The sequence below is a fragment of the Cyrtonyx montezumae genome, unplaced genomic scaffold (assembly GCF_038088225.1).
Source record: "Cyrtonyx montezumae isolate F1298 unplaced genomic scaffold, pur_monq_1.0 scaffold_2, whole genome shotgun sequence".
In the NCBI taxonomy this organism is placed as follows: Eukaryota; Metazoa; Chordata; class Aves; order Galliformes; family Odontophoridae; genus Cyrtonyx; species Cyrtonyx montezumae.
The window spans coordinates 41,265,932-41,280,893 of record NW_027071936.1 but is presented as its reverse complement, the minus strand read 5'-3'; the positions used below and the strand labels follow the sequence as shown (position 1 = coordinate 41,280,893).

General features: G+C 38.9%; 1 protein-coding gene across 1 annotated transcript in view; it reads right to left on the bottom strand.

Moving 5' to 3' along the window:
• The window catches only part of MTUS1 (microtubule associated scaffold protein 1), a 110,366-nt gene that overhangs the window by 74,942 nt on the left and 20,462 nt on the right, over positions 1-14,962 (bottom strand). Inside the window, 2 exon segments of the mRNA XM_065736993.1 lie at positions 2,352-2,547; positions 4,335-6,565. Coding sequence (XP_065593065.1) covers positions 2,352-2,547; positions 4,335-6,422 — 2,284 coding nt within the window. The 5' untranslated portion in view covers positions 6,423-6,565.

Below are 14,962 nucleotides of genomic sequence, written 5' to 3'. Positions count from 1 at the left end.
TCATAAACAAGTATGAGATTACAAGTCATTCTCTCTTATGGAGGAATGGAGATGCATAGATTGCAATTGGGACTCAATTCTAGATTTAGAGATCACTTGCAGAAATGGAGTTTCTACATTTCACAAATCACCTCTGCACACTGAATCAAATTGGACTCAACTCTAAAATTTCTAATTCAACAAAACTCCAATATCCAGCCAAGACACGCTAATATTGGTGAATAGTAGTAGTACCCTTCGGGGGAAAAAAAATTACATATATATAGGTATACATATCTAGTTTAATGAGCTCTTCAAAGTACATAATGCTTAAAATACAAGTTTTCTTCTCTTTCTGTTCACTCTTTCTGCTGTCTCCTATTTGGAAAACAATCAGGGAACTTTCTTAGAACATATGCATCCTATTGGTGTATACATCCAAAAAGTTCATTTTATTTAGAAGTAAAAAATAAAATAAAATACCAAGAGTTAAACTCCTGCCAAGTTGTGATCCGATTGGCATCTTACACGGAATTTTTTCTTTTATTTCTTGGATGCAGGGATGTTTTCTGTTTACCCATCAAAAGGGCAATGATGCAATCTATTGCTTTCAAGAGTTCTTTATTACTCTGAGAATATGCATGTGAAAACATTTAGGACAGGTGGACTGATTGTCTCCCCCAGCATACATGTGAGATGACATAGCTAGACGATCATGTTTATCTTGCTGTCCTGCCCTATTACCCAAATATACCCAGAAACTGGTTAAGAGTTAGTTCAACCAGGCTGTTAGGATTTGGACAGCTAAGGTCTGTCTTGATAAGCAAAGTCAGAATTCAGTGCTGACCCAGTTACAGGCAGTGTGGGCTGGATTGCATGACCTCTAGAAGTCCTTTCCATCCTGGATCTAGTTAGTCTGTCTATAACCTAGAGAAATCCTAACAGGAAACAACTACAGCTACTGAGCAAGTTACTTATCTGTGCTGCTGGAACGATACTGAAGTTCATGTTTAATAATGAATTGTTCAAATTATGTAAACTGAAAGAAATAGTTATTCCTTATGCTAAGACTTCAGCTAAACTAACGGGGAACTGTTTCATTCACCGGCATCTTCCTGGCCACAGTAAACGTATGTAGAATTTTATCTCAAAAACTTTAAAAACAGATGTGGTAAACATCTGTGGACAGGGCTTCAACTGAAAGGCATGGCCTGGTAAAACAATGGGGATTTTACAATAAAACCAAGAACTCCTACTTCTCTTCAGCCTTATTTCCCCCACCAGTGCTCCCCCTCATCTGATTTGCATCAATACTATGGTTACCAGGGAGAAAGGAAACACATTTATGAATCTCTTTGGCAAGGGATAGGGCAAGTTCACCTGATGAAGTTCAATGTATCAAATCCTACTTTGCAGCATAAGCAAAATAAAGAGTGAGATGTACTATGAACTGTGCTTTTTGCTTTCATCTTAAGCAGCCAGTTTCCAACAGGAAAAGTTCAGGTGCTGAGTTCTGCAATTCTAACATACAATGAGTTATGGAGAGACAGCTTCAGCTAGAGAGATCTGTGGATAAAAGGGTTTTCTTTCCAACAATAAACTACAGTCCCTCCATTTAAAAAATAGAACAGATGTACTTTTAGAAGCTGTACCTATGACCAGCCAAGCTTACATGTATTTCTAATGATAGTATCATGAAGCTGCTCCGGGTTAATAATGTAAGCAAAAAAAAAAAAAGAAAAAATCTATATCCTATTCCTATATGGAATTTACAAGAATATTTCCAAACACCTACCATACAACTACAGAACATAGTTCCCACCCACCAGATCTAAACAGTAGCCTAGAGTCTACTTTTGAGATCTTTTTCTTTTCCCTTCTCAGTATAAGTCAGTTTGAGTTTAATTAGCAGCCCAAGCAGCAGTCTCTAATTTTGTTTTATCCTTCCTAGAAACTGTAGAGTTATATCAAAATTAGGTTGAAGAAAATATGGTACATCCTGAAATAAGGGCTCACTCACTTTGGAGTACTATATATCTGCTTATTGTAAACACTTTGTACTTGAGTTCTGCATTTTCTCCTTTTCAGTTACACATCTTTAGAGTAACTTCAGATGCACCTCCACAGATTTCTTTTATATAACCAAACTATAAGCAATAAAGTTTTAGATACTGTTTTCCCTCCTAACCACCAAGATGAGATTTCAAGATGATTAGATAGAACCCACTTTTTTAAGCTCTGTATTAACAGTTTCATTAAACTCACATTTAGCATCAAAAACACAACTCTGAACCATCAAAGTATATTAAATGCAGTATTTTATTTTAAATATTAACTTTCAATGGTAGCATCCCAATCAAAATTCATCTTACCAGAGCTTGATGATAGAACAGTTCCTTTCTGAGAAGGTGCTTTCATTGTGCAGGTATTTTTATTTTCACTTCCTCTCCTCAAGGGAAACATAGATGGCACCATTTTAACCTTGGACACTGATGCACTTGGTAGAGCAACCGGGCCTTTCTTTGGTGTATTTTTAACTTGTGCATTCCCACCTTTCACAGAAGGCATCTGCTTTAAAACAGATCACAATAAGTTTTCTTGTCCAGGTCTTAAGTTACGGCAGAGAAACAAGTAAACCTTTTCACATTCAGGAATTTAAGAACGTATCTAGGACGTTTAAAATAACCAATTCATAGGCAGCGTTTTCCCTTTTACACAGAACTCTTATTCTAGTTCATATACACACTTGTTCAAGACTGTTCATGCTGAAAAGCTAAGCCCGTGTACATAAGCCTATAAGCACGTACAGATGTCCCAGTAGTTTTTTGTGACTCAGTGTGATAAGCAATAATTTGGTCATATTATGCACTTTTCCACTTTTGATTACAATAATCCTTATTTTCAGAAATTAATCCCCACTTTACAAAAGATAATGTACCAAGTTCAATCCAGCGGAGTAATGAGCGTTTTAGAAAACTTGCTCTACAGATTTGCTGAGTCTCAGCAGAATAATTAGTATTGCAAAGGCTTCCATCTCTGAACCAGATGAATTAAAAGCATTCTCTTCAGTCTGTGGTTCCAAAAATAGTGAGTAATGTAGAATACAAAATTTATTACAATATCTAATACTATAATTTCAAAATTAGAAAAGAAAATTCATACTTTCACGTTACTAATTTCTTCTGTAATACTACAGAAATGGGCAGCTGTTTCCATTCTACCTACAGGACATTCCTTCTTATACTGAATTTTTTAAAAGTTTTTTTTTCTAGCAAAGTAGTAAAGACCAACAAAAATTCAGATAACTCCAGGTTTTATTAAAAAGTATGCTGCTTCCATTTCACTGAGTAAACTAAAATTTTTCCCAACTCAGCCCCAAAGCTCTTTCCTTCTTTCCCACTGTTACACTTCTGTGAGACCTCTGAAATAAGTATCTGAAAGCAGTACACTTCCCTTGACAGGTAGCTGACTAGTCCAGAAATGTTTTCCAAGCCATCGTGCATGCATGCATACCTTCCAGCCAGGAAGTTTGCACCTTCCAATTGGCTTGCTGCCCCAAAAAAAGTATACGTCTTCTGCATAAAGCATAGTTTCTAGCCACTCTTAACTATTCTAATGAGTTCCATTTTTACTGCAGGTAACTCCCAAACTATTCAAAGTAAACTGTTAAATTAACAAGTTAAAAATGTTTCACCAAATTGCTGGTCTGAAGATTTTGTATTCCTTAAGATATGCTTAACATTTCTATGCAAAAAATTTAAAAGGCATGTTTTAGAACTAAACTATGGTCTGAAAGAAAAAAACATTACTGAAAACAGATAAAATAATTAAAATTACAGTATCACTAAAATTATATTGATAACACGCACAGTAAATCTGCATTTCCAAAATTCACAGAATCACAGAATTGTAGGGATTGGAAGTGACATCTAGAGATCATCAAGTCCAATCCCCCTCCCAAGGCAGACTCCCTACAGCAGGTTGCAAAGTCTTAGCAAGTTGCAAATGTACAATTTTGCTGGTTAGATTGCGTTAAGATGCACATGCCTTCATTAGAAAGTTTAGTGACTGTACTGCACTAATAAAACTTTACAAAAAATTTTATAACATGGAATAAGATGAAGGCTGACCCTCTAAAAAGCACTTTAAGTCAAGTGCTAACTGGTTAGACAGAGGTTCAACCAGTTTGCAGAATTTTTTATTTCTCTTTCCTTTTAGTAGGAAGAGACTTGTGCCCAGAAATGAATGTTACAATTACTTTTGTAGACCTAAAACCCATTCCACAGTTTCCATCCAGCACTGAACTGAATCCCTTTTCTTCAAGTATACAAAACATTTAATTAAGTCAAGCTTACCACAGGAGCTGAGTGCAGGACAACTGTTTCATTTGCCACATCTAACAACGGCACTTCCAGAATTTCCACGCTGCAGTTTTGCTCTTTTTCACCTCCACTGGGAGGGATGTTTTGAGCATAAGGCTGCATTAAGGATTCTGAAGTATCCATTTCATCATTCAGCATCTCTTTTGAGTCTTCTCCACATGTTGGGAGCACAGCAGAAGCCAAGGAGCACACTGAATTGGTAGCATTTGCTTTGCCAGTGTCTTCCAGATTCTGCTTCAGCACAGGTGTCTTTGAAGTCCTGTGGGAAGCAGTTCTCGGATGTGTCGTGGCGTGCACAACTTGGCTAGCAAAGAGGTGTTTCTTAAGATGCAGCTTATGGGGCTTATTCACAGGCAGTTCCACTTTCATATCTTTAGCTAAATCTATTTTCTTTTTCAACACTTTTACAGAGGAGGACAGTTGCCTTGGGGAAGCAACAAGTGAGGATGAGGAGGTGGTTGACTTTCTGGGTGACTGAAGAGACTGTTTTAAGGGTTCACTCTCTCTTGAATGTAGCACAGGCCTAGACATAACCTTTGGCTTCACATTTTTGAAATTAGGTTTGGGAAAACTAATAATTTCACATTTCCTCGATTTGGTTATTGATGACACAATAGGTGATCTGCCCACTGTTCTTCCTGCAGTTTGACCTGAACTAGATTTAAGCGAAGGCCTTCGGTTATGCTCCCCTACGAGCATCTCGTTTGGTCTTAGTTTAGTTGACTTGTCTTCAAGTTCTGCCACAGCTGGAACAAGAAAACTTGCGTTTCTTGTTCGCTCTTTAGGAGTTGAAGTAACTAGAGCAGAATCACTTTCACCAGCCACAGGACTGAAGACCAAAAAAGTTGCTTCACTTTTCAGTTCAGGCTTAACTGTTCTCTTCAGTTTTGGTACACTGCAAGGTAGCACTTCAGACACAAAAGGAGTGTTGTGCTTATACTGAAAAGCAGCACTTCCAGGGATGCTTTGTTCTTTGGTTAAGGGTTCACTGGTTTGCGTTGATACTTGTTCTTCAACGTTTTCTACTGGTAGAACGCGCATGTTATTTCCAGGACTATCCATGCATGTCTGAGCAGTGGAATTCCTGGTTTCATCACAGTCAGCAGAATTCTGCAAGAATTTTACTTGCTGATCTTCATATGCAAAGATGTACGGTGATAATTCAGCTTGTGTATGAGGATCAATACATCCAGCAGCTTGTTTTTCAGACTCTGTTTCTGTTTCCAATTGTTCTCTGTCAAAATTAGTATTATTTTCTACATCGAGTTTAACATCTGTAGAGGCAGGATAATGTAGTTCAAAATCAGAAGAGGTATCTAAGCTTCCTGAAGCCACTACTGTAAAAGAGAAATTTGGTGTTTTTTCTGAGCTGATTGCACCCAAATTCTCTCTCATATCTCCTTCATAAGAAGAGACTGGCATTTCTCCCAGATGGACATCATTTTGATCAGTTCCCACTGTTCCACTTACAATGTTAGTAACATCCAGTGTGCTCTGGTGGTAGTGTACTCTGTTTTCTACCATGGACTGCGTGCACTGCTCTGAAGCAGGATGTGATAATACACAGTTTGATTCAGACTGACTGTAAGGCATCAATTGTTCAATACTCTGATCCTGCATTTTTGTCATTGCCACATTACCTTTCAGGAAGTCTGTTCCTTTCAATTCACAATTCAAAGGACATACGCTAGCCTGCTCAGTCAGAGAAGACTTGCATGCAGTATCCTTATCTCCCAAGAGAACTCCTCCTTTACAGTTACATTTACCAGGCACACTTGGCAGATGAAATGCTTCAATACACTGCTGTTTTAAAAGAATACTTCCAAAGTCACTCTTATCTTCAAGAACAGGATCGCCTTTATGCCCAGTCACTGTATTTTGGTCAGTTGAATCACTATGTAACTTGGCAGCACAACTCTCTGAAGAAAGTGTAGCTTTGTCACATGTGTAATTATTTCCATTTTCATCCCTTAAAAGTAAAGAAGACTTCAAACCATTCTTTGCTTTGTCACCTGACTTTTCAATATTCATTTTGATGGGTAAATTTTGAACACTTTTCATTTTATGGTTATTTAAAACCCCAGAGAATGCAGACTTCTGAATTTTGCAGAAAAAATAGCTTTTCCCTGGAACACAACAGCTGTCTGAAAGACATTTAAAAAGCAGTTTCTTGTTTCTGTGCTCTCCAAGAGGATTCAAAGTTTCTAGGATTAAAATGAAATGAAAAGTGATTAGCTAAACCAGGATTTTATAACATTAAGCATTCTTAAGCAGTTGGACGTGACTTAAATCAAGTGCAGCCATTCTGATCAACTTTGACCACCCTTCTCAACTGAAGAGCAGGGAAATAAGATAGGTGTTGAACATCTCTGCATACCTGTAGTAATGTATTCCAGCTCTCTTATCAAAGAAGGAGGACACTGGCATTGAAAACAATGGGAAACAGATCAGGGTTTTAACTAAAATTCAGACACAAGTGTGGTGTACTTAAATGAGGATATGAACATAATTACATACTTGAAACTCAGTGAAAGGAAAACAGCAGGACATGAGCATCATAATTATGCATATAAGAGTGATGGAATAATGCACACTGATTTACAAAATACATCAGAAGTCTGAAGTGATTTGACTGCAACTTAAACACAATGAGTAGCAGAACCCTAAGAAACTGAAACTCCAGGGAAACAGAGATACCTGAACTGTTCTACCAACAATCTTTACCAGGGACACAATACTGATTGCAGTACACCAAGACAAGCCAGCGAGGTAGCAAGATCTGAAAACACACTACTGGAAGATTTCTACGACTTCAACATAGTTTAGGTACACTATGATCAGAGAACAATCCTCAATTTTTGAATCAGAGACTCCTTCAGGCAACAAGTTTGTAATGACAAGATAAACAATCCTTGATTTGTTCTTTAGCAGGAGGTAACTTAATGCCACACAAAGTATATAACCCATTTCAGAAACCAAAGCAAGGGAAAGAAACACTTAGAGAAATACTACTAAAAATTAAAAGAAAGCCAGTGCAATAAATAAGATAAGTTACTAGAAGCAAGATTTTATCATTCAAAAAGCTGACATTTTCTCATAAACCTTATTTTCCTCAGTTGGAAACATACCTAGAATAGTTACATTCTTAAAACTCTTCTTCAACCAAGCAAAAGCATAAAGCTTTCCAGACATATTGTAGGCATATAAACAGTTCTGAACGCAGAAGCAGCATTCCAAGTAAGACCATTCTAGATCTACATGGGTTTGTATGCTCATGACAGACTAAATGTAGAGAGGCTTCTAGCCCACCGCCTTTTCTTTACACGTGACTTTTTACCTTCAATCTGAGACAGATGTTTAAAGACCACTGTATGGGAACTGTTGAATCATGGCCTGAACCACTGATTGGTCACCTGAGATGAGCACTGAGTCAGCCACAGGGGCACAGGTGAAGGTGATATACCTGTGTGATTGGAAGGGGTGGAGTCTGGCTCCACCTCTCCCAGACCCATTTAAGGGCTGACCACCACCAGGGAAGGATCTCTTCTTGGAGATCCCTCCTGTGTGGAGTCAATGGTGAGCCTCAACCATCGCAAAAGGTGAGCCACCCTTTACTTACTAACAGTTTGTGTACCATCCATATAAAGCCTCATGGAAATATACCATCTTCTGTGATATCTCTATCTGAATTCCTTTCTCTAGAACTATTTGCCCAACAACCACAGAACAAGGAAATGAGACACCAAAATAAGGCAGCAATCTCCTCCTTGGTTACTCTCAATTCCAAAGCAAAAATCACTGAAGATAAAGTTCTGTACTAGATAAACCCTGCTTAAACTCTCTAGTTTCCTAATACTTTGATCCTTTGACTGCTCACTGTTATTCAACCCATATAGAAGCATGAACAATAGCAGCACCCTCATTTTAATCCTCTGTAATGAAACGTGAGGTAGGTTCAAGAGTTCTTCTGCAGAACTGCTCCCCTGAGGCTAGGCAAGAACCTGTCCTGAATTATTTTCCATCCAGCTAAGTTGATCACAGACTCAACTATTGAAAAGCGTCTGCAAACCTTGCTTCCACTGTTGTTTTGATAAATTAAAATCAATTCCTACTTGTTTGGAGGCTAACCTATAATATACCATACAGTTTGCCCAGCTAGTCATGCAACAAGAAGTTAAGAGATTCCATTTTAATTAAGCATTAGTTCAGATGCAAAGACTATTCTCATCTCTTTCAACAGCTTTCACACAACAGATAGTAGGGAACTCTAGTGTGTCACTTCACAAAGTTCAGATCTCAAGAACTTAAAGAACAATATCTTAGTTTACTATGGCTTCCTGCTACGCCAACATTTGAAACAGGATGTCAGCTAAGTAAACCTTAACATAATCAATGCTTAAGAAGTTCCAGGGTTTGAAACAGAATAGAAAATAATAAAATTGTTTAAGCTGAGTATATGTATGTGCACATGTGCTAACAGAAATCTGCTTGGACCAGGTTTTCACATAAAAATATATACAAAAAAATACAACTGATTCAATGATTTTTAAAGCAGATTTTCACTTCCGTAATCGATGCCTTCATGATCAACAAGACTAGATTCAATTTCTGCTTCATATCAACGTTTGGAGTCTAAAAGTATCTTTCACAAATACAAGGAGACTTTCTACAGCTTAAAAACAGTGTCTCATAAAATCTGTACTATAAAGTTAGCTCTCAAAAATTAAGATTATGTAGCTCTGCAGGCACTTGAACATGTTAATCAGGTCTATGAGCTTCCAGACGGTGAGAAGTTCTTCTGATTTAAGAGTTGCTGTACACAAAACAACTGCCCTTCCAAACAATATTCCTTTCCAATACATTGGTCCTGATGAACTGAAAGAGTTAGGGAATTCTCTAAACTAAATACTACTACCAGACTCTGAGTTTAGTTATCGGATGTCTTAGGCTTTTCTTTTCCACAACAGATACATAAAGGAACAGAAGCACTGCTTCGGGGGAAAAAAGGGAAGCCAGCTTGGAAAGCAGATTCTCCTAAAAAGAACAGTGTCCATCTGCTGGTGGCCTCAGATCCAGCACACTCTACAACACACAGAGCAGGACTCAGAGCAAGATCTTGCAGCTTCTATTTATCTACATGGAGTGTCGCTGAACATGTGCAATAGAAGGACAGGGGACAGACACCAACTGCCTACTAGTTCAGCATTGGGTAAATAAGAGTCAAAACAATATGAATTAATATAAATAAAGCAAGCTACAAAATCCCAAATTGCCACAAGAATGCAAGCCAGTTTAAATATGTTACTCTCACAAGGCTGACAGCAGTAATGACGCTCTTCCTGGTGTTCCATCTGGAACTCGGTGTTTTCACCCACACAGTCACCATGTTTACTCAAACCCACCAGCTCTGTTTGCACAGCCTGTACCAAGGGACGCAGGGGAGATCTGGAAGAAAAGAGTGTGCCCCTACAAGTGGGAAAGCAGCCTGGAAGCACTCCAGGCAACTCACTGTACTTGAATGCTATGCTCAAGGCATCTTCAGTATCCATACTTCATCAGAAAGCTCTATCACACCGCCAAAATTACCACTCAGAAGTTGGGAATTACTTTAAAATATGTTCTGGGAGAACTCCACATTCAGAAGACTGGTTCAGTGACTTTTCTTAAAAGTAAAGAGAGTGCTCCTCCTAGTTAGCTAACTAAGATATTTGAAGGAAGTGTCCATAACTGGAATCTAGCATTTGGGGAATATGGAGGTATAGCCACCTGACCAGGAAGTTTTGTGTGTTCACACGCCTTTCCACACTCTGCTTTACAGCAGCAGGAAAGGTGAAACTCACAGATGTAAGACATAAGCACACACAAGCCGGTGACAAATCCTAGCTATAAAAAGCAGTATTTTATGAGTTGTGATTAAGTGCATGATCAAACAAAACCAAAGCTACCTCTTTGAATGGGCAGATTAGAATAACAATAAGCCTCTCACTTGAATATTCTGGTACTTTCTATGGCTAGGACTTAATCAGGCTCTCATTCTTAGCTCCATTGAGACAACATTCATGGCTTTCTGGGGTGTGCAGTACACATGGTCACTTGTGTTCATAATTATCACTGGCTTGGCTTTTGACTTTAGTATCAATAGCTACTAAAAATGAAGCCAGTGCACAGTTTTCCATGAGATCAATATTCAGTTTACCCCTCTCTAGGAACTTCCAAAAATGACTAAGTCTTTAATTCCTAGTTAAATTAGTCCTCAACTTTTCAATGAAATGCTCCCAGGTTTTCGGGCAGTTATATTTTTTTCTGCTGTCATAACAAAAATTGGCTTTAAAAAAAAATCAGTTCCCATACAATCAAAGATCAACATTCAGGTTAGAATGAAATCAGGAAGCTAGAACTTAAGACAGTATGCATTTATTATGGCACTCCCTTAGCAGGTCAAGGTCCAAGCCTGACTTTTTGAAAGATCTGATTGAAGAGCTGAGCACAAATTGGGCTGATACCCATCAACCCCAACTCAGTGCTCCAAGTCATTTGGCTGCTTGTGGTTACATATACTGCTCACCTGGTCTATCGCCTGGATCTTGGATAAACTGCTGATTTCTCCACTGCTGCCACTTAGACTTTATACAGAAGCAAGCACAGGGCACCAATGCAGAACAGCTACTACACTTTGGATTCTCAGCACAAATTCAGGAGCAGTGGAGATAACAGGGGGTGTTGCTATGCACATGTTTAAAAAGTATTTGTTATATATATACACACACACAGTAAATTTAATCCCCAAGTCTACAGATTTCTGATTAAGCAGACTTATTGTCTGCTGCTAGTCTCAACTGAGAAAGACAAGACTTTCATAAAACAGCAATTTAAAAAAGGCAGAAGCTCTCTGCAAATGCAAGAACACCAGGCTGCAAAGGTGGTGGCTGAGATGCCAGGCATAACTCTGGAGAAAAGAAAATAATTCTTGCTTCCTAACAATGATTCACAATAGACATGCTCAGCAAGTCAGAGCAGAGATGGCTTTAACCATTACTACTGAAATAACGCCTGCACTAAACATTTGCTTTTTAAAATCAAGTTCTAATGCCAAGCAAATGCACCACAATGCACTAGGCACTAAATACGGAAACAACTTTAAGATACAGTGCTGACTAGAAATTCTTCATGCTCCTGAATTATTTTACAAAGCATCTGTGCTTGTGCCCCTGGATTTAGTGCAAACACTGCCCAACATTTAATGGACATCACCAGTACTCTGGCAAATACTAAGACTGTATCATTAGAATATGACAGCTGAGGCCACAGCAAATCTGATGTGCTCCGGTTTTTGTGTCCTTTCAGATCTTCACCTAAAGCTGGCAGCCAGTTCAGCAGCCAGCTATATTTAACAGCGATACACAATGTGAACTAGTTTACTGAGCATTGGAACACTTCCAACGTAATTTGTAGTGAAGTAAAATACAGTAAACCCAGAAGTATTATTTAACTCTGGTGGATTATTCCGTGTAACGAATCTATAACCCAATTAATTATCTGAATAGAGCAGATCAATACATCCCCAAATAACTAAATTAGTAGCATTCTTGCCATGGTATCCTTTTGCAGTACAGATTATTCATCAAGATGCTTAGGATTTCCGAAGTTAACCAGGTCAGAAGCTTAATCAGCTCCCAGTTTTCACAGACTCAAAGATGCCTGCTGCGCAGAAGTAGGCACTTATTCAGAGAAGACTACAGCCAGCCAAGGAGAGGTTTCACGTACTCTGTAGGAAATTCTACCACCAAGTTAGGACAGCACTCTTGCAATAGCATCACAGCAGATTTTCATTCTGAAAATGCTGTTATTTGCCAGTGAAATAACAGTCTTTGCATTTTATTATACTCAAGGCTACTGATTATATCTATGTGAACAAAATTGAATAGGTTAATAGAAACAATATTTTTGTAGCCAAATAGGAAACAATTCCAATGCAATAACTAGAAGTCCTACAGATGCAGTGGTTGCTGTGGATTTTCAGAAAGCATTGCTGCATGCTACTATAAACTCTATCAGTCTTAACAACTTAACTGTTTTTTCACCTGCAATCTTGCCTGGCTGACATCTAGAGTAACTGGGCAACTCAAAAACATTGCTCCCAACCCTCTAGCCTGAGGGAGAGGAAGAATAAATAAATCTAATGCATTGTTTTTATATCTTAAGAAAAATAAAATAAATACGTTCCCTACAAAGGAAACTTCCTCACAATGAGCTCAGTTCTGCTCCTTGAGTTTTGTTTTTATATTTTAATTCTTTTATATAGATTCCTTGTTTGTTTATCTTTTGGTCTCAGAACATACAAGATTGAATCCAACAGGGCCTGGCCCTGCAGAGCCAAGAACAGCGCCCTAGCAATGTAGCACAGAAGAATTACAAAACCAAGAAAAATGCCACGACAGTTCTGCAAAGCAGCTCAGTGAAAACAGCTCGAATGACGCAACACGTAGGGGGGGGGGGGGGGGGGGGGTTGCAGTCTCACCGCCCGCAGCCTGCGGGCCCGGGGCGCTGGGCCAGGTGGGGAGAAGGGGAAACTACACCCCTGGGGAAGGCTGCGGGGTTATTCGTCTCGCCCACGCGATGTGGGCTGGATTCAGACTTGGCCTGCCCAGCCCCTCGCTGCAGGGAGAGGGCTGCACGTCAGTTTGGGGCGGTACACTGCTGTGGAAGGCCCTGCATGCACTGGGCATCAGCGGGATTCACCCCTACCTGCAGCTTGTCCCATCAGTCCTTTAGAGACCCCTCTGTAGTGCTATGATATCACAGGAAATCATAACGTGATAAGATGCATGTCATGCAAATCCTTTTTTTTTTTTTTAATATTTCTTGCTTAAAGTTAAGATCAAATACACATGCTGCTTACTATAGCTTTCATTTTATTTTGTGTTACAGCCAAATCTCTGCATTTTCATGAGAGAGTTGAAGAACTGTTTCAGCTTCCGAGTGCTAACTTCTGAAGTAGTTCTCCTCATTCAATAATTTAGTTGACAGCTTCACAGAAGAACAAAGATAAAACCAGGTCCCACAAGAGAAAAGGTACATACAGACCTCTACAAACACCCTGGAACTACTTTATATGGCTCAGAGCATTAGCTTTCATTTCAGCTTAAGCCTGACCAGCATCAGTGCAAGGGGAAGCAACAGAAGAGCTGCAGACCTGGTGCACATCTATACCTACTGCTCCAAAGTCCAGAGAGGATGCTGGCAAGGTGCTGCTACTGTGCTACAGAGGGACCTTATTTATTTTACAGCTGCATTATACTTTTGTTCTAAAACTAAGCCATAACCCTAGAGTAACTGACAGCCTAACAGCACTGCATGTTTAACAGGCAAAAAATGCCTTGCACATCCTTTGGCTGTCTGCTTGGTTTTTTGAGATGTCAACTCTGTCCTTTTTGCAAGGGTTGATCACACATTAACTTCTCCCCCTCCATCTGATGATCCATTGGTATGCCCAGATCTGCTCTCTGGAGCCCCTTGGACTTGGTGCCCCACTCAAACTATCCAGTCTGCAGTACAGTTAGCCTCACGTTTAACCATTATCAGCTTTGACTTCACCAGTTTTATGAACCTGACAAAGGAAAGCCTGTGTGATTATTTAAAGAACATTAATGTCATCCAGTACATTTTTAGTACTGATTCTACAGCCAGATACGTTTGTTAGGAGGAATCTATAACATACTGTTTATTGAGCTAAACTACATTTTAGACATGTACACATGCAGTAAATAATCGGAAGCACACACAGGTAAAGGAAGCCTTCTATTGCTACCATTTAAAAAAAATTTCAGTGGAAAAAATACTGCAGTTTCTACAGTCACGCAATACAGAAATTAAATGAGACCTTTATTTTATTATAGTCACAGTTCAAAGCTTCCCTTGCTCAAAACTGTAGAGAGCACAGGATGTACAGCTTCACTGTACAGAAGGTTCAAAGCTGTGTTTTCCAGGCTGTTCCTCCATGGGCATCCATTACTAAGATGGCAACAGAAACAGACCACTATTTCTAGATTTACATTGGTCATAGACTATTTACTTCTAAAAATTCAAAAGAAGTAAGATGAAATGGCAACTGCTGGGTCACACAGTCACTTAACAGGCCAAAGCCATGGAACTGTCATCCACATCAGAAGAAGTCAAACACCAGCACTTAATTCAGCAAGTGTTTCATCACTCTTATCCAGGTGGAGAACTCCTACATGGGAGCGACACAGATAAATGCACTTGTGTAACATCATACAGTAGATGTTACTTCAGGCAACTCTGCCTCCTGGATTTCAGCTTAAAGACAGAAGACAACAATTTTCATAGTTAAATTTCTTACAGCATCCTTTTTGTGAAAATGAAGAAGAAAAGCTTGAAAAAAATTCATAAGGTACTTATATAAACTGAACTTGATCAGCGCCCACAGGACAGTATTCAGTTGTACAACTTTCTCAAAATTATCTCATTAAGTTTAAATTTGGAGAACAAAATTATGTTATCCATAAGCACGAAGTTCACCAAAGCCTATCAACAATGCTGCCACTTCTAGACACCCATCTTGAAATCCACTAATTCACGGT